Source organism: Sceloporus occidentalis, unplaced genomic scaffold, assembly GCF_023333645.1.
Source record: "Sceloporus occidentalis isolate IW3139 unplaced genomic scaffold, rSceOcc1.0.p SCAF_10, whole genome shotgun sequence".
NCBI lineage: Eukaryota > Metazoa > Chordata > Lepidosauria > Squamata > Phrynosomatidae > Sceloporus > Sceloporus occidentalis.
Window position 1 is genome coordinate 27,496,851 of NW_028316990.1, and position 24,774 is coordinate 27,521,624.

The window sequence follows — 24,774 nt, forward strand, 5'->3', positions numbered from 1 at the left end:
ATTAGGTGGAAGTGACCATGTTCTCCTGGAGTTTGTTATACAATGGAAAGGAGAAGCCAGGCATAGTCAAACATGCATTCTAGACTTTAGGAGAGCAGATTTCAGTAAACTTAGAGAAGTATTGAGGGTGATCCCGTGGTCACAAATACTAAAAGGGAAGTGAGTTCAGGACAGATGGGAGTTTCTCAAAAGAGAGATACTGAAGGCACAATTTCAAACAGTTCCACTGAGAAAGAAAAATGGGAGGTGTCTCAAGAAACCAGGATGGATGACTAAGGAATTTCAATGGAGCTAAGTTTGAAATGGAAAATGTATAAGAAATGGAAAAAGGGGGAAATCACAAAAAAGGAATTCAAAGAAATAGCAGGCATGTGTAGGGGTAAAGTCAGAAAAGCTAAAGCGCAGAATGAGCTCAGGCTTGCTAGAGAGGTTAAAGACAACAAAAAGGGCTTTTTTGGATATGTCCACAGCAAAAGCAAGAAGAAGGAAATGGTAGGGCCACTGCGTCGAGAGGATGGCAAAATGTTAACAGGGGACAGAGAAAAGGCAGAATTACTCAACACCTTCTTTGCCTCAGTCTTCTCAGAAAAGGAAAAGGGTGCTCAACCTGAGGATAATGGAGCAGAGGACAGAATACGGGAATTTCAGCACAGAATAAGTAAAGAGATAGTAGAGGAACACCTTGTTAATCTAAATGAATTTAAGTCTCCGGGACCAGATGAACTCCATCCAAGGGTATTAAAAGAACTGGCAAATGTAATATTGGAGCCATTGGCAATAATCTTTGAAAACTCCTGGAAAACAGGAGAGATCCCAGCAGACTGGAGGAGGGCAAACGTTGTCCCCATCTTCAAAAAGGGGAAAAAAGAGGATCCCAACAATTATTGTCCAGTTAGTCTGACATCAATACCAGGAAAGATTCTAGAGCAGATAATTAAACAAAGACTCTGTGAACATCTAGATGGCAATTCCATAATCACAAAAACTCAACATGGGTTTCAGAGAAACTAGTCATGCCAGACAAATCTGATCTCTTTCTTTGATAAAATTACCAGCTTGGTAGATGAAGGGAATGCTGTGGATATAGTATATCTTGATTTCAGTAAGGCCTTTGACAAGGTTTCCCATGACATTCTTGCAAACAAGCTTGTAAAATGTGGACTAGACAAGGTAACTGTTACATGGATTTGTAACTGGTTGACCGGCCGAACCCAAAGGGTGCTCAACAATGGCTCCTTTTCATCCTGGAGAGAAGTGACCAGTGTGAGACTTTGCACAGAGAGATTGCTCTGACCAAAAATCCACAACAAACTTCAGGTAAATCAGAAAGTTTATTATAAAGATAAAGTTGAAGCATTCCTGGCCACGTCTTTGCTGAATCTGAGGAACTCCACATAGAGACCACACTTTACAATTCCCCAGACCCCTCCCTTTGCGTTGGTTTCCCTTCGGGTCAGCCTTTGATGTAGAAGTTCTCCCTTTGTTCTTAAGGGGGAAAGGAGGGGGGTTGTTGACCATTTGGTTCCTAGATCCTCTACCAAGGAGAGATCTAAGACTGTATGTATCTTTGGTATCAGTTGCCCAAAAACCCCTCATAAAACTGCCTATCTGCAATACGTGACCATCCGGACCATTCCTCATGGTGGCAGCCCCTATTCCCAAAATGACTGTCTATCTATATCTCCACTTCCTCTCTCTATATGCATATCTATCTCTTCCCTATTTGTGTGTGAGAACCTATTCCCTGACCCCCCACTCTGCTATCTATCTATCTATCTATCTATCTATCTATCTATCTATCTCTACAAACCTCATGGCAGAATGCACCTTGAATGACTGACTAAAGGTGGATTCTGACAACCAGTGGGGTCCCACAGGGCTCTGTCCTGGGCCCAGTGTTATTCAACATCTTTATCAATGATCTGGATGACAGAATTGGGAGCATACTTATCAAATTTGCAGATGACACCAAATTAGGGGGAATAGCTAATACCCCAGAGGACAGGATCAAGATTCAAAATGACCTGAATAGACTAGAAAGCTGGGCCAAAGCTAAAAAAATGAAATTCAACACGGAGAAATGTAAGGTATTGCACTTAGGGCGGAAAAATAAAATGCACAGATATAGGATGGGTGACACCTGGCTGAATGAAACTACGTGTGAAAGGGATCTAGGAGTCCAAGTAGACCACAAGTTGAACATGAGTGAACAGTGTGATGCGGCAGCTAAAAAGGCCAATGCAATTTTAGGCTGCATCAATAAAAGTATAGTGTCTAGATCAAGAGAATAGTGCCACTGTATTCTGCTTTGGTCAGGCCCCACCTAGAATATTGTGTCCAGTTCTGGGCGCCACAATTCAGAAAGGACATTGAGAAACTGGAGCGTGTCCAAAGGAGGGCGACAAAAATGGTGAAGGGTCTGGAAACCATGCCCTATGAGGAACGACTTAGGGAGCTGGGGATGTTTAGCCTGGAGAAAAGAAGGTTAAGAGTTGATATGATAGCCATGTTTAAATATTTGAAGGGATGTCATATTGAGGAGGGAACAAGCTTGTTTTCTTCTGCTCCAGAGAACAGAACCTGGAACAATGGATGCAAGCTACAGGAAAAGAGATTCCACCTCAACATTAGGAGGAACTTCCTGACAATAAGGTCTGTTTGACAGTGGAACACACTCCCTCAGAGTCTGGTGGAGTCTCCTTCTTTGGAGGTCTTTAAGCAGAGGCTGGATGGCCATCTGTCAGGGATGCTTTGATTTGGATTTCCTGCATGGCAGGGGGTTGGACTGAATGGCCCTAGTGGTCTCTTCCAACTCTACGATTCTATGATTAAACAGAGAGTCTGTGAACATCTAGAAGGCCATGCCATAATCACAAAAAGTCAACATGGGTTTCAGAAAAACTAGTCAGGCCAGACAAATCTGATCTCTTTCTTTGATAAAATTACCAGCTTGGTAGATGAAGGGAATGCTGTGGATATAGTATATCTTGATTTCAGTAAAACCTTTGACAAGGTTTCCCATGACATTCTTGAAAACAAGCTTGTAAAATGTGGGCTAGACAAAGTAAGTGTTACATGGATTTGTAATTGGTTGACCGGCCGAACCCAAAGGGTGCTCAACAATGGCTCCTTTTCATCCTGGAGAAAAGTGACCAGTGGGGTCCCACAGGGCTCTGTCCTGGGCCCAGTGTTATTCAACATCAGGGGTAGGCAACCTTTTTGAGCCGGAGGCCGGGTTGGTGTCCCCCAGACAACGGTGGGGGCCGAAGCCAAAAAAATAAATAATTAAATAATATAGGACAACATTTTCAAATGTAGGACACATTTTTTAAAATGGAGGACATGCGAAAAATTTGATGATTTTTAAAAAATGTTAATATAAATGCATGTTTCTTAGGCATGATCAAAATGGAGGACATTTGGGCATTATTCCTAGACAGATGACAGAAAGGTTCACATGGCTATGCATATTGAACATGTCAAGGTGGTCTCACAAGAAGTGATTTGCCCTCGGGTTCAACTGTTCTTCTCAGAAGTGTGTACTTGGTCAAGGGACTGTGGTTTTTCTCTACTGCGCATGAGTTTGTAAAAATCACAGCAACTTACATTGGCTGTGCCTCTGAAGCTGGCTCATATCAATATCACCATCACCATCCTCCTCCTCCTCCTGCTCCTCTTCTTCTTCTTCTTCTTCCTCCTCCTCCTCCTCCTTCTGCTCCATCTTCCTCCTCCTTTCTCCTTCCTTCTGCTCTTCCTCCCTCCCTCCCTCCCTCCCTCCTCCTCCTCCCCCCCGTGTGCCTGTGCGAGAGGCCAAAGGCCCTGTGCGCCTGTGCGAGAGGCCAATAGCCCCCCTTGCCCATTGCCAAAGGCCCCGCGGGGCCTTTGGCGGTGGCAGTCGGTGGCAGAACCGAGCGGGCTGGTCCCAACGGCTCGGCGGGCTGCAGGTTGCCGATCCCTGTTCAACATCTTTATCAATGACCTGGATGACAGAATTGGGAGAATACTTATCAAATTTGCAGATGACACCAAATTAGGAGGAGTAGCTAATACTCCAGAGGACAGGATCAACATTCAAAATGACCTGAACAGACTAGAAAACTGGGCCAAAGCTAACAAAATGAAATTCAACATGGAGAAATGTAAGGTACTGCACTTAGGGCGGAAAAATGAAATGCACAGATATAGGATGGGGGACACCTGGCTGAGTGAAACTAAGTGTGAAAGGGATCTAGGAGTCCAAGTAGACCACAAGTTGAACATGAGTCAACAGTGCGATGCGGCAGCTAAAAAGGCGAATGCAATTTTAGGCTGCATCAATAAAAGTATAGCGTCTAGATCAAGAGAAGTAATAGTGCCACTGTATTCTGCTCTGGTCAGGCCCCACCTAGAATATTGTGTCCAGTTCTCGGCACCACAATTCAAAAAGGACATTGAGAAACTGGAGCGTGTCCAAAGAAGGGCGACTAAAATGATGAAAGGTCTGGAAACCTTGCCCTATGAAGAACGACTCAGGGAGCTGGGGATGTTTAGCCTGGAGAAGAGAAGGTTAAGAGGTGATATGATAGCCCTGTTTAAATATTTGAAAGGATGTCATATTGAGGAGGGAGCAAGCTTATTTTCTGCTGCTCCAGAGACTAAGACCCGGAGCAATGGATGCAAGCTACAGGAAAAGAGATTCCACCTCAACATTAGGAAGAACTTCCTGACAGTAAGGGCTGTTCGACAGTGTAACACACTCCCTCGCAGTGTAGTGGAGTCTCCTTCCTTGGAGATCTTTAAGCAGAGGCTGGATGGCCATCTGTTGGGGATGCTTTGATTTGGATTTCCCGCATGGCAGGGGGTTGGACTGGATGGCCCGTGCAGTCTCTTGCAACTCTATGATTCTATGATTCCTTCAGCTCCCCCTCCTCCTCTTCCTCTTCCTCCTCCTTCTGCTCCCCCCTCCTCCTCTTCCTTCTTCTCCTCCCCCCTCCTCCATGTGCCGTGTGGCCTGGGGGCGGGGCGGAGGAGGCAGAGGAGAATGAGGTGGGCAGCGTGGAGCAGCGCGGGGAGGTGGGGAGGGTGGTGCGGGGCTTCCCCTTTTGCCTCCTCTGCCCCAGGCCGTGCGGCCCTCCTCTTCCTCCTCCACGCAGTGGTGGAGGAGGAGAGCAGCACGGTCAAGCAGTCGTGCGGCCCAGGAGGAGGTGGCGGAGAAGGTGGAGGAGGAGGTGGCAGTGGCGGCGGTGGCGGCAGCAGGTCCAGGCTGGGGCTGGTCCTGCCGCCTCCGTGAGCCGCCTCCGGCCCGCGGCCCAGGGATTGCCGACCCCGTTCCCCAAAGTCAGACAGATACAAACTACATTGACACTCCAGACATATAGTTTCATAAATGTATGTCCCACATACCCCACAACAGTGAAATGTACAATACTCATACATTCAGGTTTAGACCCAGTTGCTAGTACCTAATTAGAACAGACCCACTGAAACAAAACAATGGACTTCTTAACTCACCATTTAGGAATTGATTCAGTGTGTCTATTCTGGCTGGCACTAGCAATTGAATATAGGCTTAGCTATTTGCTTCCCATTCACAGCAACCCAAATTCAGTGCTTGAGAGGCCTGTTTCACTGTCAGTACTGGGTCTACAAGTTCTTAAGCATCATCTCAACTGATGCTGCTTGTTTTACAGGATGATCTGGAAAGGATATTGGAAACCACTACAAACAGAAGACTTGTGGTCATTAGCGAAAGAAAACTCCTCTGAAGAGATTGTTACCAAGTTTGAAGACGCCTGGGAAAAGAATCATGCAAGAGCTGAGCAGTAAGTGCCTTTATGCATTAAAGCAAACTGTAAGGAAGCATAGATTTTTGTGGGTTTTTCAGGCTATGTGGCCATGTTCTAGCAGAGTTTCTTTCTGACATTTCGCCAGCATCTGTGGCTGGCATCTTCAGAGAATGCTTTGCCTGGAAAAATTGGGTGTATATATGCTGTGTGAGCCTGGGAATGCAGGAGTGATTTGCATGTGTATTGTTCTTTGTTGATGACTGGCCTCAGCCTGGGAGGCTAATGCAAACAAGGATTAATGTCTGCTAACTGGTGATCAATTATCTGCTGGGAAAGCCCCTGACTCTGAATGGTTTCACATTTGCTGAGTCCTTATTTTGCTATTCTTCAGGACTGGTAGCCAAACTTTATTTACTTTGAGGGTTTCTTCTTTCCTGTTGATATTATCCAGATGTTTGTGGATTTCAATGGCTTCCCTGTGCATCCTGACATGGTAGTGGTTGGCATGGTCCAGAACTTAAGTGTTTTCAAACAGTATTTTATGCCCAGGATGGTTTGTGGCATGTTCTCATCATCAAACCTTTATTACAGTCAATAGACCTATTTGTGGCACGTTCTGCTACTGCTGATTTTTCTGGCTGACCCAGTCTGCAGTGTCTCTCATGTTCCATGATTCTTGTTTTCACACTGCGTTTGGTGGTCCCTATGTAGACTTGTCCACAGCTGCTGCATCCTTTACATTGTAAGGAAGCGATTCAGCTGCTAGTCCCATTTGGGATCTGGAAAAGCAAATGACTGTTGCGGGCCTCTCTGGAAACATATGGCTGGCCTTGGTTGTGAATAGGATGTTGTACAAGGTGAGCTTTTCATTAGATCCAGCAAAGCTCACCTTTGCAAAAGGAATGAAAAGCCACTTGATAGGATCCCAGTGCTAGCATCTCTGGAGAGGTTTACCTGGCACCAACCTGGAATTGGGAACGTAACTTTTTTTTTTTTACATCACCGTCTGGAATCCTCTAACCATCAAAGCTGTAATCCAAAAAAGAGTAATTTTTCAGGGCCTGTGTCATGTTTATTATCATTTTAGCACAAACTATAACCATATTCAGTGTCAGTGTATTGATTTCCTAGTTTACCAAAGAGACTTCATCAGTATGAGAAGAATAAAGGGAACTGATGTATGTCTTTTCCTCAGGGTTTTTTAAAATACAATTTAATTCTGTGGGCTATTTTATGTTGCCTTTATGATTCTATGGCTTTATTTTGGTAATAGCTCTGATCTGTGGCTGTGCAACCATATAAATATAGTAAAATCAAATAAAGTTCATTGTTTTTTACTTTATTGATCAGAATTTTGGAATTTATGAAACATAAACAAGAGCAAGGAAATAGACAAGAGGTTGATGAAACTCCCATCCTGCTTCAACAAGAAAATAGCAAAAGCAAACCATTGCTGAAAGCTTTCTGGAGTGTATTTGGGACATATTTTCTTCTTGGGACTCTCTGCTTAGTTATTGGTGATGTCTTCTTGTTTTTGGTTCCAAAGACATTAAGGTATGTGGGCACCCGAAAATATGTTTCTAAGCTGATACAGCAGATACTCAATGGTACACCATACAATTTTAAAAGTTGGAAGAGATGTTAGAGGACATCTAATCAATCCCCCTTCTCAGCACCAGTGAGCACTCCATATTCTTCATGACAGCCGTTCAGATATTTGAAGGATGCTATGCTTTCTCCCCTTAACCTTTTTTCTCCAGACTAAACATTCTCTCCTAAGATGAACAATCATCTTAGTTACCTGTCTCTGGACACACACTAGTTTCTCAATGTTCTTCCTAACCTGTGGAGCCAGAATTTGTCACAGTGTTACAGATGTGCCTGCTATCCCTATTTACACTTATTTAGCCCCATTGGAGTTAAATATATCGGCATTTATGTCTGAGGCCCGAAACAGGCCAAAAGGTGCAGGGGCTTTAGGGGCATGGTGTGCAGACGACACATGCCCCTGATGTGGCTGGAAGCTGCTCTGAGGCCACCCAAGGCGGCCCAAAGTCACTGGAAAAAAGAGCACCCAAAAGCTCAGAGTGTGCTGTCTGGTCACCATAGTTCCTGGTCAATTGGGGCTGGAGTGGCCAGAGGCTAGTCCAAGCCACCAGTCTGCTTCGCCTCTGAGTTATCATGCACCAATTTGTATTTAGAGTTCTGGAAAAAAATTCACCATTGCCCCAGTTTTAGTCAAGATATTTTGTCTTAACACAGCAAAGCACCTTCACAGTGTTGATCCTGCTGCTTGGCACCAATTATGTCTTCCCAAAGCAGTCTTCCCATCAGTGCTTAGAGATGATCTTCACCTCATAAATATTTGAAGACCCCTTGGTCTTAGTCACTTGCCCTACATCTACCCTTAATACACTTTCCTTTAAATGAATTAGAGTTGGGGTCCCCAGTGTCCTCCTCCTAGATGTGTTTTATCTTTGGTAGTGTGTGAAGTTATTGTTATAAATTCACTCAGGACAATACTCTTCTGGAAACAATAAACATTAACTTTATTTATAAGCGGGTGTTAAGATAATCTTTTCAAGAATGTTTCACAGATTGTATGGTTACAGTAATCAGAGTACTTTAATAGATACAAATTATTTTTTCCAGTTCCTTTATTTAACTCTTTCAAGCCTAAATTGTTTCTTGCCTCTTTTAAACATCTTATCTTATACAGTGCGCCCACATCGTATGCGGGCGTGATATACACAGCTTTCAGCATATGCTAAAATCCACCCCGGAAGAAGCCATGGCGTGCCCTGGAAGAAGTAATGGGGTGTGTGCCTGTGGCGCCCGTGCAGACCTCAGGCATGATGCCCATTATTTTTAATGGGACTCCACCATATGCAGGATTTCCCTAATTTGTGTGTGTGTGGGGGTCCGGAACGGATCCCCCGTGTAAGGGAAGGGACCACTTCTTCCCGTTTAACAGAACTATGAATTCCGTTAAGGTACACTGGCCTGAATTCCAATTGACAGCTCTCAGAACAGAACAGATCTGAGGTGCTGTGAACTGACACATTCTGTCCTGACTCTGACTGACTCACTACCCCCTTTTTATAGTCACTCCTCCCACAGCAGCCCCTTCTTTACAGCCAATTTGAGCCAAGATTGACTGTTGGGGAAATCAACTTTGCCTAGTGACTTGTCACAACAGAATTCCCAGATCAAGTGTCACAATAAACACATCACAGATGGAGATTTGTGGCTCAGTTATTCCAAAGGAGCCTCTTCTCATCCTGAAAATGGGGAATCATGTTGCAACAATGCATGTTTCCCATTCCCAGTAAAACAAGATGTGAGGCCCCAGAATTTATTTAGCCAAAATCTGACTCTTTCATTTTGGGATACTGGTCATAGGGATCTTGGATTTCTTGACCTTGCCCACCATTACTTTAGCCACTCTCCAGAGGCAAGCTGGAAGATGTGGGCAGCATATATTAGAATGATGCATGTTCTATGATAAATCCAAATTCAAGAGATCTGCATTATATGGATATTCAGATATGGCTGTAGTTGTAGTTGTTCAATTGACTATCTTTTCCTCTCCTTACAGTATTTTCCTAGATTTCATCACTGTTCCAGAATCTCCTTCTTGGAAAGGCTATCTCTGTGCTGCAGTGATGTTCCTCTTAGCTTGTCTCCGGACATTGTTTGAACAGCAGTACATGTACATGTGTCTTGTCTTGGGAGTGAGATTAAAAACGGCAATTACAGGCCTTATTTATCGAAAGGTAAACCTTGCACTTCATATACCTTTCTTGGTTTTATTTTTCTCCTTTTATCTCACTGCTATTATGAATTAGATCCAGATCATTTCTAGAAAAAAGATCTCAAAGGAGCAATTGGAAAGGAAGAAAAAAGAGAGATATCAAAGGGTGAAATGTGGTTGAAGGATATGGGCTATTGAAGGCCAAGTACACTAAAAATCCCCATGATTTATCATGGGGACTTTTGCCAAATTGGGGAGTGTGTGTCCATGTGTATGTGCCTTCAAGTTGCCTGTTGATGTATGGTGATGCCATAAATTCTTCACAGAGTTTTCTTAGGCAAGGAACACTCAGAGGTGGCTTTCCAGTTTCTTTCTCTGAAATATAGCAAGAAAAGGACTATTAGACTATTTAGTAGGAACAAACAAAAAACAAGTAAGGGGAGAAATGTTAGGGGAGCGTGAAATTATGCTTGGTGTGGAAAAAATAGATAAGGACAGATGAAACAAAGTACTCCTTCACACAGTACATAGTTGAACTGTTGAATTAACTGCCATAAGTGGAGATATTGTTAAGGAAAAAGCAACATGGGACATACAGTGAAAGAAATAAAACATGTATGTGAGAGTCAGGATGACTCAGCAAAAGCAATTAGAAGCCACACAGGTGTAAAAGGTAATGTAATTAGCAAGTCCTAAATGCCAAGGACAGAAATGCAAAGTGGATAATTGAACACACCTGAGAATTGTTAAGTGGACAAGGCTGAGATGCTGAAATCATTAATTATGGGATGAACCAAGAGAACCAATGAAAGTGGTTGTACACGCCCACTGGGTGGAAACTGACAAGAGTGGGTGGTGTTTTCCAAGGGCTATAATAATTGCTATGAATCCCAATGTATTTTGTGGGTAGTAGTGGATAGTAGTGAGGAGTATTATTGGAGTTGTGTTGGATAGTTTTGGAGCTGTATATAGTAGAATAAAGTAGATCTTTTATATAAGACTACTGAGTTGTCTGGTGTCTTTGGTGAAGATACAAGAGCCAGCTGGATCCTGAAGAAGTGTGAAGACTTCTGTGGAAGCAAGAGTGAGAAGGCTTGGAGAGTTTGTCGGGGTCTGTAACTCTGCTGCTTTAGAGCAAAGCTTTAACCACTGGCCAAAACTGGTCAGCGCCGGTGCGTAACAAGGTGGTGAGTTCGAGCCAGAGGTGAAGAGCTGCAACTCCCATCATCCCTGACAGATATATGTGCTAGTTTCAATGGCTTTAAAAGAAGAATGAGAATTTTCTGGAGGTTGACCCACCCTTCAAAAAAATTATTGGTCAGGATGGGTAGTGGGTATATATCCATTCTCATTTCAGGGATAGTACTGTATGACTTTATACAGTATATATCACTTGCTCGGGAACACAAAACAGAGAGTATATTTTCACTCATGCTCTGTTGGTAGACTTCCAATTAGCAACAGGTTGGCTGATGTGTGAACAGAATGATACACCAGGTAGGCCTTTGGTCTGAGCCAGCATGGCTCTCCTTTTCTTCTCAAATAACCTGGCTAGGGCAGAGACCTTGGTGGATTCTGTATCACATCAGATGGAGAAGAATAAGGTCAAGTCAAGCAGAATCACAGCAGTACAAAGAACTGATAGTCAGGATCTTGGACAGCATATTGCAGAAGATGCTTGTCAGTCTAACCCATTTGTGTGATTCGCAGAGACCACGAAGGAGGAGGACGGGTTGCTTACCTGTAACTGTATTTCTTCGAATAGTCATCTGTGAATACATGCAAATCCCACCTATCCTCCCCTCAGTTGTGTCCTGCTCATTGCTAAGATGTTCTGTCGCTGCTATGCAGCGTACTTATGGAACTGGAGAAAGAGCGGGAACACTAGCGGCTTTATAAGGGTGGGCGAAGCTACTGCCAAAAGTTGCAACTAAAGTGTTGCCTAGTGATTTCAGTAGTTTCTGAAATTTACTGTGCAGGCACAGATAACCTATTTGTGTGTAACTGCAGATAACCACTTGAGGAAATAGTTACAGGTAAGCAACCTGTCCTTCTCACGTAGCTGTATTCTTAAAAGGGAATATCAACTATAGATAGTACTGTCTAGTCCTTGATGAGATTCTGGAGCCTGTCTGTTTTGCCTTTGGAAGACACAGTGCTGAATGATAAACTGTAGTTCAAAATATAAGGCTCCCCACAGCATTTTGATACTTTTTCCAGAATAAAATTGGGAGTGTTTGTTAATTCAGATTCCATGATTAATTCTGTGAGGATGGTGGTCACTGCCTTTTCCCTTTTCCAGGTAACTGTAAATGTAAAAGCTGTTTGGTCTGATTTTCTCTCTTATAGGTCTTAATTATGTCGAATGCAGCCAAGAAAGCAACAACAGTGGGTGAAATTGTGAACTTAGTGTCTGTCGACATGCAAAAACTAATGGACCTCATTATCTATTTTAATGGGATTTGGCTTGCCCCCATCCGAATTATCATCTGCTTTGTCTTTCTTTGGCAGGTAAAAAAGACAACCCACATTTTTCTTAAACAGAGACAGTAGTTAAAGGGGAAATTGGAGAATATGGTCCCAGACCATAGTGCTGTGGGGGAGAAATCAGAAGCCCTTGTGGCTGGCACAAAGCAACAAGACACTGTGCATCGGCAGGTGGAGGGCAGGCGGAGCCAGAGACCATATAAGGTCTGCTTGCCTCTTTGTGTGCCTCCATCCCATTGTTCCAGAACAACTGGACAGTGCTGGACTTCACTGGTCTTTGCTGGCTACATTTTTAATGGCCATTCCTCCATAGGGACTTCCTCCCTGCTTTCTTATGGAGGGGGGGCCAACCTGATTTCAGATTGATTAAATTATTTTGTATTGCATAGCTTTCGGATTTGGGAGGGCCAGGTGGTGCTGAAATTTTGCTCTGTCACAGGCAGGTATCCCCCATGTGTTTTGGGGCTGCGGGTCAGCAGTGGCCAGATTCACAGTCAGGACACTTCCTCTTCCTTCCCCACTTTCTAGGACTGGTTGGTTTATCATAGAATCATAGAGTTGGAAGAGACCGCAAGGGCCATCCAGTCCAACCCCCTGCCATGCAGGAAATCCAGATCAAAGCATCCCCGACAGATGGCCATCCAGCCTCTGTTTGAAGACCTCCAAGGAGGGAGACTCCACTACACTCCGAGGAAGTGTGTTCCACTGTCGAACAGCCCTTACTGTCAGGAAATTCCTCCTAATGTTCAGGTGGAATCTCTTTTCCTGCAGCTTGCATCCATTGCTCTGGGTCCTAGTCTCTGGAGCAGCAGAAAACAAGCTTGCTCCCTCCTCAATATGACATCCCTTCAAATATTTAAACAGGGCTATCATATCACCTCTTAACCTTCTTTTCTCCAGGCTAAACATCCCCAGCTCCCTAAGTCGTTCCTCATAGGGCATGGTTTCCAGACCTTTCACCATTTTAGTCGCCCTCCTTTGGACACGCTCCAGTTTCTCAATGTCTTTTTTGAATTGTGGCGCCCAGAACTGGACACAATATTCCAGGTGGGGCCTGACCAGAGCAGGGCCTTACTTCAGAGTGGCGTGTGGAATCTATTTATTTATTTACTTACTTATTTATTTCATTTATATCCTGCCTTTCTCCCCGGAGGGACCCAAGGCAGATAAAGCAAATTCAAAACAATTAAAATGGCTACATTCAATATAAAATCACATACAATATACACAAGTTAAAAACAAACTTTGGCGCGTTACAGACCACCCCTTTGAGGCGGCCTATAGGCGCTGCTTTCCCCGGTGTATTGGGGCCTCAGCTGCCACAATGGCAGCCTCCAAGGCCCCGATCCGCTGCTTTCCGGGCCGCGAGGAAGGGGCAAAAGGCCGCTTCCCTGTGGCCTGGAAAGGGGTGTCCTTGGGGCTTCAAGCCCCAAGGACACCCGGCGGTGGCAGGGAGGAGGAGAAAGGGGCCACTTGGCCCCTTTCTCCTCTGCGTCGCTGGGCGCAGCCATCTAAAGGCTGCGCCCACCGACGCAAATCTGGAAGGAGCTCCGAAACGGAGCTCCTTCTGGGGCCGTGGAAAGGGCGCACTAAGCGCCCTCGTGCAGCCCCACTACGTAACAACCGCGCCGCCTCGTTTGGAGGTGGCGTGGTTGTGATGTAGTCATGGCGGTGGCCATGTGGAACGGCCGCTGCCATTTTGTACGTGCTGAGCACGTACTAGGGTTGGGGGAGTGCAGAAGCGCCGCCACTTCCTAACCCTAGTACGTGCTCAGCACGTACTTTAAGGCCTGTCTGTAATGGGCTTAAAACTCCACCTAATTCTTTAAATAAAAGGTGATCCTTCTCCTGGTTGGCCACGTCTTCCAATTATTTTCGACATCTATGGGTGGTGGATTTCCTGAGGCAGGGCCTTCGCTTATCCCATTCCCCATTTGTTGTTGTTTTCCCAGCTTGTTTGCCATTGGTTGTGTTGTCCCCACCCCCTGTTTTCCTTGAGGATGCACAGCTATTTAAGCAGCCACTCAAAGCTGCACCTAGTCATGGGCCTCATTTTATTGCATTTTACTGCTGGCATGGTAATCTCTTCATGTGGCAGGGACTGTGCTCCCTTCCTCTCATAGTTTGTTTGCAGTGATTCCTACTTCTTCATGGTCTCTGTGCCTCACACAATAGGGTTTGTGCCTGCTCCCATTCGGAAGCTGAAAAGCTGAGCAGATTGGCAGGAGACCTTGCCCACTCCGGTGTACTGTTTGTTTGTTTTTGCATTCCTTTAGCTCCTGGGACCATCTGCTTTGATGGCAGTGATTGTTTTTTTATTTCTCTTGCCACTGAACTTTGTTATCTCCAAGAAGAGAACCCAATTCCAGGTATGCCTTACTGCCTACAAATTATCATCTAGTATTTAAGCAGCATGCAACGTTTTAAAACAGCCTGTTCGATTATTGGTCTACCTAGGAATATAGGAAACTGCCTTATGCCAAGGCAGACCATTTAGCTCAGATGACTCAGATAATTTACACTTCACCAAACCACAGGTTTCATGAGCTTGGTGTCTTCCAGATGTATCATATTATAGTTGATTGTGGTAATGTTTTAAATTGGTTGTTAGCCGCCTTGAAGTCCCTATATTGGGAGAAAATAGTAGTAGTAGTAACAGGTAACAGTAGTAGCAGGAGTGCTGTCTATACTGACCATTAGATTCTGAGAGCTGTAGTCCAAAAAATAATTTTTCAGAGATTTGACTTTCTGTGGCAGCACTTGCTTCTTTTCCCAGTCCTAAACAGAAATGCTGGGACCTTTTGTAGGCAAAGTACCATTACCAATAAGCTTTCATCCTTCCATTGCCATGGATGTCAGGCAGAGGTCTTACATGCTGGCATATGGGAGAATCATTTTAAATGCCCAGAAAGTTTTCCTGTCTCTGTCCTTGGTCAGCATACTCAGCACAACTCACTTGGTACTGAGAGCCCTTTATCCAGAGATACCTGAGATTCAGCCTGGGACCCTCTGGATGCAGTACATAGACTTCATCATTGTATTCAAACAAAGTGACCCTTCTGTCAAAGTGTGGACTACATGGACCCCTGCAGACTGCATGGAAGGACATTTTATTGTTGTGACGTACTGCCATAAAATTTCTTTTGGAGCAGCATGTTTTCCAATTATGATGGTGGTGGTGTTACAAGTTGGGTTGCTTTTCTCAGGAAGTTCAGATGAAACATAAGGACAATCGTGCAAAACTTACCAGTGCTATTCTCGGTGATATTAAAATCCTCAAGCTACATGGTTGGGAGAAGACGTTTGTGAGCAGAGTGTTGAGTATACGAACTCAAGAACTGCAAGCTCTCAAGATGTCTCAGTTTCTCTTCTCAGCATCTCTCACTTCTTTCCAATCATCAACATTTCTGGTGAGCACTTTTATCCAACCAAACAAATTGTGCCCTTAATATATTATTTGTCTCTTTTCATCTGTCTTCCCATTCTCCCTGTACAGATTTCATTCATCATGTTCACAGTCTATACGTTGGCAGATAAGGGAAACATTTTAAATGCCCAGAAAGCCTTTGTCTCTCTGGCTCTAATCAACATACTCAACACAGCCCATTCTTTTCTTCCATTTTCCATTAACTCTGTGGTACAGGTGAGTTACAAACTAACTTTCCACAAGGATATGTTGCACAACTATAACCAGGAATACTAGATGTGTGCGCTTTTTTCCAGGCAAAAGTTTCCATAAACCGTTTAGCTGCTTTTCTTTCTCTTGAAGATCTGGATCAAACTAAAGCAGAGTCTGGTTCTTTAGATGGCAGTAAGTATTATCTATGAGGTGATTTCTTTCTGTATGTAGGATTCTTCCCTTCTTCCCTTAAATACAACAGATTAGTCTTGGTGAGAGGGGAGGAACCCATTCAATAGGATTTCTCTCTCACTGCCCAGAGATAGGCAAGAACCACATGATACTAGACTGAGCCTAATTGGTGTTTAAGATGTCTTTGCTCAGTTTTGTCAGTTCTGTTCCTGTGTGTGTCAAGAACAGAGCTCCTTTCATTTGCTTCAGATTTTTACTTCTGTTTAGCATTCTTCAGCTCTTTATTTCTTTGTACTTCCTCTACTATCTGTTGTATTCATTCCAGTTTCTACTCCTCTTATTGTCCCGTCATGAAAAACCCAAATCCATCCTGGCTTCAGTTAGCTGCTGTTACAATGAGACCGGAACCCAGATCTCCCTCAGACTCTCATCCTGAGTCTCTCCACTAACCTAACTGTTTCTGCTATTAGATGTTTTCACTATCAATTCACTATTAATATTTTTGGTAGCATGTATGATGTTACTTATAAAAACAGTTCAGGCCACCTTTGTTGAATACAAAGAAAAGAACTTTATTTACATTCAAAGCTTATAACTGTATCTTTCTTAGAAGATGATACTTAAACTTGCATTACAGTATATGAATTACTTCAGTACAGTAGTTACAAATTTTATTACTTTATATCACTTGACTCTATGTACATTTCTTTCCTGTCTTGGTTCACACCTTCATTCCTCTTTCAGGCTCAAAGCCATTTCTACTTTTCACCTTTCTGGGGAGTTTATTCTACCCTCCCTTTGTCCTAGACCAGGGGTAGGCAACCGTTTTGAGCCAGGGGCCGGGTTGCTGTCCCTCAGACAACTGGGGGGCCGAAGCAAAAAAAAAATTAATTAAATATTTTTTTAAAAAAAATTAAATAAATAAATAAACCAGGACAAATGTAGGACAACATTTTCAAATGGTGGACACTTTTTTTAAAAAAAGTGGAGCACACGCAAAAAAAATTGCTGATTTTAAAAAAAATGTTAATATAAATGCATGTTTCTGAGGCGTCTATAGACAATTGCCCCTGCGCGCGAGAGGCCAAAGGTCCCGGCAGCAATCGGTGGCATCCGGCCACAGGTTGCCTACCCCTGTCCTTAACTGTGAAGATTTGTTCTGAGTTGGTAGAGAGGAGGAATCAATCCCCTCTCCTTATGGCTGTCTTAAGATGGTGGCAGGTATAGTCTAGTTCAAGTCATTTCCTACTTTTGCTGATCCTAAGTCTATCATGGATCTTTCTGTGTGTAACTTGCCCAAGAACACCCAGTGGGTTTCTGTGGCTTTGCCATAGACTCCAAAGTCAAATGCTCAGACCCCTACACCACACTGTTTCTCTATGGCCTAGAACTCTTGTGTATGTGAATACTTTTGCTTTCCTTCCTTTTCTTTGGATCTTTGTTTAACTTGGCTGGGATGCGAATTGACAAGACAGAGACATCCTAAGCACCAGTCCAGTTCAATCTGTCTGATAGCATATGGTTCTTGTTTGTCTTTGGGTGGTGAGCGAGAAAAACCATATTGTGTGGATTGTCTATCAATCCAGAATTCACATCAGTGTCCATTGTGTCATTCTTGTATGTAGGATGGACAGTTGTTTGTGAGTCTAATATTTTACAGACACAACCCTCACTACATGGTACCATGAGGTCAGGGTTGGGCTGCATTGAACTCTGATCTATTTTTGTGACTTCTGGACCCACACACCACAATGGGGGGGGGGGGAGTGGTTCAAAAAGTTTAAATTGGAGATGCATAGCCTATGGCATATCCCAGTATGGTGTGGTTGAGGAATTCATTCCAGGACCCAAATTTTTTTCTTTGTTTTAGGAGTTTCCTGTGGTGTAGTGTGTCTTCTTGTCATCTATAATATTACAATTTATAAGAGGTAATCAATAATATATGAGACTACTAAAAGGGAAAATTAATAATATGCATGAGTGGCTTTTCTAATGTCTTGAACCTAGGTCTTGCTAGTCTTAATCCAGTACTTCAATCACAATACAGAAGATAGTGATGCTACCAAACTATGGATTATGTATGTCTCTTTGTATGCCTTTTGTTTTTTTTAGCTAAGGATTGTATTGCTATAAGGAATGGAACTTTCACCTGGGGCAGAGAAAGCCCTCCATGCCTTAAAAGGTAAATTCTCATGAACACTTTGATGGGTTTGTTAACTCTCTTCTGGATTTTTTTTAATTAAAAGCACTGAGATTTAATTGAATTGTGAGAGTGTTCTCTTGTCTTTCCAGCACATTAAACAGCACTGTGGAGAAGGATAGTAAATTTACTATATATATTTGACTATATGCTGAGCTCATGTATAAGTCAAGGGCAGGTTTTGAGGCCAAAATCAGGGATTTTGATGTGATCTGTGGATAAGTCAAGGGCAAAATGTAGGGCATAAGGGGATTAGTAAAAGAGACTCACCAGAGGCAAGTTGCTTAGGTAGAGTCCTCCCCTCAAAGCCCTCCTTGCAGGCTCCATGTGTGAGCCTTGCCCCAATTGCTCCAACAGTTGCCCAGAGCAGCCCGCTGCCACTTCTTCCTCTCCTGGGTGGGGCTTTCCTTTGAGAGCCCAGGGGTGGGCACTTGGTCTCCAGGGCTTCTTTAAACTTGGGTGGGAGGCAATGACAGGGCACCCAGATCCAGTCCTAAGGACTGGAGTGCAGCTTTGGTGCAGCTTCCAGACTCTTAGGACTCATGCATCATTGAAACACTATACCTCCAAAGTGACCTGAAGCAGCTTTATTTTGGCCTGTCTTTATAGAGCCTATGACAAACATCTTCAGGTTTTTTTTCCTCCTGCTTGGTTTGTAACACCTTGCCTGATGAAGAAGCCAGTGAAGCTTCAAAAGCTTGCAACATGTATATTGTGCATTTTGGTTAGTCAATAAAGGTTTCACTGTATGGTGGATTTTTGGTTGGACTTTCCATTTTGTAGTTTTTCTTTCCTTAATGGGCCAGAGGCTCACTAGGGTGTTGTTTGCTATTTTTGCAGGATCAATCTAACCGTAGCCCAAGGCAGTCTGTGTGTTGTGATTGGCCCAGTTGGTGCTGGGAAATCTTCACTGCTCTTAGCATTACTTGGTGAACTACAAAAAACAGAAGGCTCTTTAGCAATGAAGGTAAAATCTCTTGTTATGGTTAAGCAAGGTTCTAGGTGATTCTAGCTTATTTATATGAGGGTTAGGATCACATTTTACTTGCTTTATTGTTTTTGAGAACAAAATTGGAAATGTCTTAAATAAATCACGGTGCATATAAAATTATTTTGATGAATGCCAAATGTTTATCAGCTTTTGACTATTTAATTTCTGTGTTTAATGTAATGAGAAACGAAGACTAGCATTCTGCATATGGATATTGTCTGTGCTGCTTTCCGGTAAGTATTTCTAACTTTATTTTCATAGGGCACAGTAGCATTTGTTCCTCAGGAATCTTGGATCCAAAATGCTTCAGTGGAAGACAATATCATATTTGGAGAAAAAGTGGACAGAAAGTGGTACAACAGGGTGGTTGAAGCTTGTGCACTGCAGCTGGACCTGGATAGCTTCCTGGCTGGAAGTCAGACAGAAATAGGAGAGAAGGTGCTTATCTCAATATTGTTTTACCAGTTACAGTTTTTGTTTCTTTTTTCAAAGAGCTCATGGTTTCTGGGGAAAGAGTCTGCAGATTTTGGGGTGTGCCCACCTGAAATGTTCCCAACTAAGATCCATTTCTGTTTTTTGTTTGTTGCATTATATGATGTTATATTGTTGTTTTTTCTCTGTGAGCCATCTTTCAACTTATCTTTGATACAAAGAAAGTGAGGTGGACAAAACAATGTATTAAAGTAAGTATAGGGCCCATACAGACAGGCCAAAATAAAGCTGCTTTGGGTCACTTGGGAGGTATGCTGTTTAAGTGATGCATGCATCCTAACAGTCTGGAGGCCGCACCAAAGCCAAGCTCCAGTCCTTAGCTTCCAGATTCTTAGGATGCATGCATCATTTAAACAGCATACCTCCCAAGTGACCCGAAGTAGCTTGGTTTTGGCCCGTCTGTATGGGGCCATTGATACACAGTAGTTAAATACTTCCACACTGAAGAGGAGCTGATTCTTCCTTGCTTTTTTCCTTCACATTTGATCAGCCATATATGTAAGTTTCTATATTGGCTATTCTGGCTAAGGATAATCAAAGCTGTAGTCCAAGACAAATCAGTGCCTAACTTTTGGTAAAGCAGCCTCTATATAGAGATGGTGGTAGGGGAGTTCTGTCACACATGGGCTGGATATCTTGGTCTTAGCATATTTTTCAACATACCACTGAAAGCAGTTTTAATGAACTTAGACTTGTTTTAAAACTCTGTCTGTTAAAGAGAGCTGCAGATGATAAGATGATTATAACAGCAATAAACTATTTCTTGTTCGAAAACAGGGAATAAATCTTTCTGGGGGACAGAAGCAGAGGTTTAGCTTGGCTCGTGCGGTTTACAAGAAGGCAGCGGTTTACCTTCTGGATGACCCCTTTTCTGCAGTGGATGCTCAGGTTGGCCAGCACATCTTTGAGCAAGTTATTGGACCAAACGGTTTATTGAAAAACAAGGTATTAAAGGCTCAGATTGTTTTTTCTCTCTTTTTAAGATATCATTTAATCTGAAGTTGAAGGCTTGCATGGCCAGCATCCATAGTTTTATGTGGGTTTTTCAGGCTATGAGGCTGTGGACCATGCCAACAACTATCGGGTCAGAATACACAGGGAAGTCATTGAAATCCATAAACACCTGGAAAACTTCAATAGGAAAGAAGAAACCCTTAAAGTTTGGCTACTAGTCCTGAAAAACACCACAATCAAGACCCCGCAAATGCAAATGAAAATCACCCAGGGTGAGGTGTTCTTTCCAGCAGACCCACATTAATTAAGTAGACCCACTGAGGCCTTGTCATTCAACAACAGAACAATACACAGATTAACGTGCAAATGGCTTTCTCTCAACCAACAGTATATATACCCCACTCTCTTCCATGCCAGCGTTCTCTGAAGAGGCCAGCAACAGCTGCTGATGAAACATCAGGAATAAACTCTTCTAGAACACAGTCTGAGAGCCTGAAAAACCCACAAAAACCCTATCATTTAATATTGAATTGATTACCATTGGCTGCAATAATAATAAATAAAATATAATAATAATAACAACAAATTGTAACCTAATCCAGGTGTAGCTGGATTCTAGCTGTCATACGCTCCACCACAAGGCCATTTATTAAGGATTATGAAATTTGCAGACAACTAGTGCGAAGGCACTAGTTGAATGATCCTGGTCTCTACTTAAAACCATTTCAGTTCTCACAAGAGCCTCTTGTTTTCTTTCTTTTTTTCACAGGCTGGGTGCTCCCCTTCTCAAGCAGTGGGAATGGCAATAATATTGTCTCATTTCCCTGAAACCTTCCCACAGGTTCTGAAAGTATCTTAACAGTGTTGGAGTAGAATCAGGGTTTACAGGGTCAGACAGAATGCCAGGACCTTTTGATTAATAGGGATGATGATATTATTTCCCCACCCCTCTTGGGCTTTCATGTTCCTGCTGAGGTTAGGTGAAACCCTGCCTTTGACAGGTGGAAAGGACAGTTGTGAACTGTCACTGTTTTAATGCAATGTGTCTTGAGTGTCTTCCCTGAATAATCCATTCCCATTAGCTTTATAGTTCCAGGTGGTGGAACTGGAATTTATGTGTTTCAATGGTCTGACAATTTTGCTGTTCAAGACACAGTACCAGTTACCTCTGGTTTCTGCACAGAATTCTGCAGATCTTTCCAGAGATGAATAAAGTAGTGAAATGTATGTGCAGGTGGGCATGTTAATGCTGTACAGCTTTATTTTGCTCTTCACCATGTTGGCAGAGGCTGATGGGAAGAAAAATCCAACAGCATATGGGTTTCCTACAGGTTTCCTAGTTCTGTTAAAACCCTGCAGATTTTAGGAGGATGTTCAGAAAGATATCACGATGTGGCTTAGTCAATAATAGGATTTGTTTCTCTTTCCAGACACGTATTCTGGTGACTAATGCAGTCCATCTTTTGTCCAAAGTGGATAATATTATAGTGATTATGAATGGAGAGATCTCAGAAACAGGCTCTTGGCAAGAACTTGTGGAAAGACAAGGAACACTTGTAGATTTCTTGAAATCACATAGTGCAGAAAAGAAAGAGGACCAGAATTTGCAAGGTAAGGTGGATAACCCTTTTGGTTTTCTGTGTTCAGATCAGAACCTGGAAAAGTTAAAATTTTGAACATAACCCCCCAGAATGCCCTAGCTTGCATAGCCATTTTATGTGTCCATTTTACTGAAGTCCACTGATGTGCATTATCCAAAGCCAAAAAGCTGTTTTGTTTTGTTTTTTTTTGGCTTGTATTCCTTGTCAGTTTGTTTTTTTTATAGTTAATCACCCCATAGGTGTGTCTACTCAGAATAACTCCCAATGAGTTTAGCAATACTTGCTCAAATGGTAAAGGTATACAGCAGGAATCAGACCCCCCTCCCCCCCAAAAAGGCTATTGTCCTATGGGAAATGTCAATGGAGACATGTGACCTTGACGTTGCATGCAGGCAATGGGGCACCCAGAGTGCCACCACCATCTATGCCTTTAAAAATAATTAAAATAATAGTTAATTAAATAATAAATAAATAATTCCTATTTAAGAAAAAAAGCACAGAAAAAACCACTCCAGAAATGATTGGAAGTGAAAGCAACATCACTTCCAGTAGAGAAAAATGGCAGTTGCAGTTGCACAATGTGGCTCCCATGGGGTTTTGTTCATGTTGAAAATGGCTCTCCAACCTTTGGGCCTATCCCAACCTAAAGTGAAAGGTGAAGGAGTTCCTGGAGGAACAGTCTGGAGAGCAGGAGTGGGCTGAAGCCTCCTGAGAATGGGATGATACTGAGGGCCACTTGAATTTGGGCTGGGGGCCCATCCTGGTTTATATTATTATTATTATTATTATTATTATTATTATTATTATTAACCTTTATTTATAAAGCGCTGTAAATTTACACAGCGCTGTACATAAATTTTTTAGTCAGACGGTTCCCTGCCCTCAGGCTTACAATCTAAAAGACACGACACAAAAGGAGAAGGGAATGGTGGTGGGGAATAGGATCAGGTCCAGCAGATCTTCTCCACCTCTGAGGCCTGGACCAAGGCAGATGGACTGGAGGAAGGGCTTGGCTTCTTGATGGATGGTTAGAAGGAGGCTTCCTCGGTCAGAGGGGGCTCACCTCTGGGAATGCTTCTCTAAACAATATAGTCTTTAATTCAGTTTTGAAACTGGGTAGAGAAGTGATGCGGTGTGCATGTGGGGGAAGAAGGTTCCAGGAGTAAGGGGCAGCAAGCGAGAAGGGATGAATTCAGGAGGGGGCAGTGGTACTCCTACACTGTGACAGGAGACCCTGACTACCAGAGCGGAGGGTGCGAGTAGGAATGTAAGGAGAAAGAAGGTCAGATAAGTAAGGAGGGGCCAACCCATGGAGGGCTTTGAAAGTCAGTAACAAAAGCTTGTACCGGATGCGGAAGGGGAAGGGGAGCCAATGAAGGGAGGATAAAAGAGGAGAAACATGGTCAAAGCGGCGAGCGGATGTGACAATACGGGCAGCTGAATACTGGACAGAGATTAAAGGATGGAGGTGTGAAAGAGGAAGCCCTGTTAGAAGGAGGTTACAATAATCTAGTTGCGAAACCACTAGGGCATGGACCAGAGTCTTGGCAGTAGAGGCTGAGAGGAATGGACGGATCTTGGCAATGTTGTGGAGAAAGAATCTACAGGCCTTGGCGGTGGCCTGGATCTGGGGAATAAATGACAGAGAAGAGTAAAAAATGAAGCCAAGACTGCGGGCTTGATGAACTGGTTGAATAGAAGTGTCGTCGACAGAAATAGAAAAGGAATAATGAAGGGTGGGTTTAGGTGGAAAGACGAGAAGCTCAGTCTTAGACATGTTGAGCTTCAAGCGCCGAAGCCGCATCCACTGAGAGATGGCAGTCAGACAAGAAGAAACTTGCTGTTCAAGCCTTGGTGAAAGGTCAGGGGTGGAGAGATACAGCTGAGTGTCGTCGGCGTACAGATGATAGGAGAAACCAAAAGAACTGATGAGTTTACCTAGAGACAGTGTGTATAGAGAGAACAGAAGGGGACCCAAGACAGAGCCCTGGGGAACTCCAACAGATAGGGGAACAGAGGACGAAGTCTGACCACCCGTGACCACTGCAAAAGATCTATCTGACAAGTAAGATTTAAACCAGTCGAGAGCAGAGTCGGCGAACCCAAGGTCAGAAAGTAAATCAACCAGGAGACAGTGATCAACAGTGTCAAAGGCTGCAGACAAATGGAGAAGAATGAGAATAGAGGCCGTTTGCCTTGGCCCGCAAGAGATCATTTGAGATCTTGGTGAGGGCTGTCTCTGTAGAGTGCTGTGGGCGGAAGCCAGATTGGAAAGGGTCCAGGATGGAGTTGGCTTCAAGAAACTTAATACAGCAAGAATAAACGACCCGTTCTAGGACCTTAGAAAGAAAAGGAAGAACAGAAATTGGACGATAGCTAGACAAAGAAGAGGGGTCGAGAGAGGGTTTCTTCAGAATTGGGGAAACAAGAGCATGTTTGAAGTCAGAAGGGAAGGAACCCATAGAGATAGAGAGATTAAAGATATAGAGGAGCGAGGGCAGAAGAGAAGGGGCTATAGAGATTAGGAGACGGGAGGGAATAGGATCAAGAGAACAGGTAGTAGGTTTGGAAGAATTTAGCAGCGTAGAGAGTTCATCCAGAGAAACAGGGGGAAACACAGAGAGTTTATTAGTAGACGGTACCAGGAGGTTAGTGGTAGGGGGCAAGTCAGGAGGAACTATTTCAGATCGAATAGTAGTGACTTTTGTGATGAAGTAGT

General features: G+C 43.4%; 1 protein-coding gene across 5 annotated transcripts in view; it reads left to right on the plus strand.

The window, feature by feature from the left end:
- Nucleotides 1–24,774, plus strand: part of ABCC6 (ATP binding cassette subfamily C member 6) — a 66,377-nt gene that overhangs the window by 15,891 nt on the left and 25,712 nt on the right. For all 5 annotated transcript variants that reach the window (XM_089476794.1, XM_089476791.1, XM_089476793.1 and 2 more), the window contains 13 exons: nt 5,670–5,801; nt 7,116–7,319; nt 9,364–9,541; nt 11,869–12,030; nt 14,283–14,375; nt 15,213–15,416; nt 15,503–15,649; nt 15,730–15,817; nt 17,930–17,999; nt 18,858–18,984; nt 19,270–19,446; nt 20,278–20,445; nt 21,885–22,065. In XM_089476794.1, the coding sequence (XP_089332920.1) occupies nt 5,670–5,801; nt 7,116–7,319; nt 9,364–9,541; nt 11,869–12,030; nt 14,283–14,375; nt 15,213–15,416; nt 15,503–15,649; nt 15,730–15,817; nt 17,930–17,999; nt 18,858–18,984; nt 19,270–19,446; nt 20,278–20,445; nt 21,885–22,065 (1,931 nt within the window). The remainder of the gene's footprint in view (nt 1–5,669; nt 5,802–7,115; nt 7,320–9,363; nt 9,542–11,868; nt 12,031–14,282; nt 14,376–15,212; nt 15,417–15,502; nt 15,650–15,729; nt 15,818–17,929; nt 18,000–18,857; nt 18,985–19,269; nt 19,447–20,277; nt 20,446–21,884; nt 22,066–24,774) is intronic.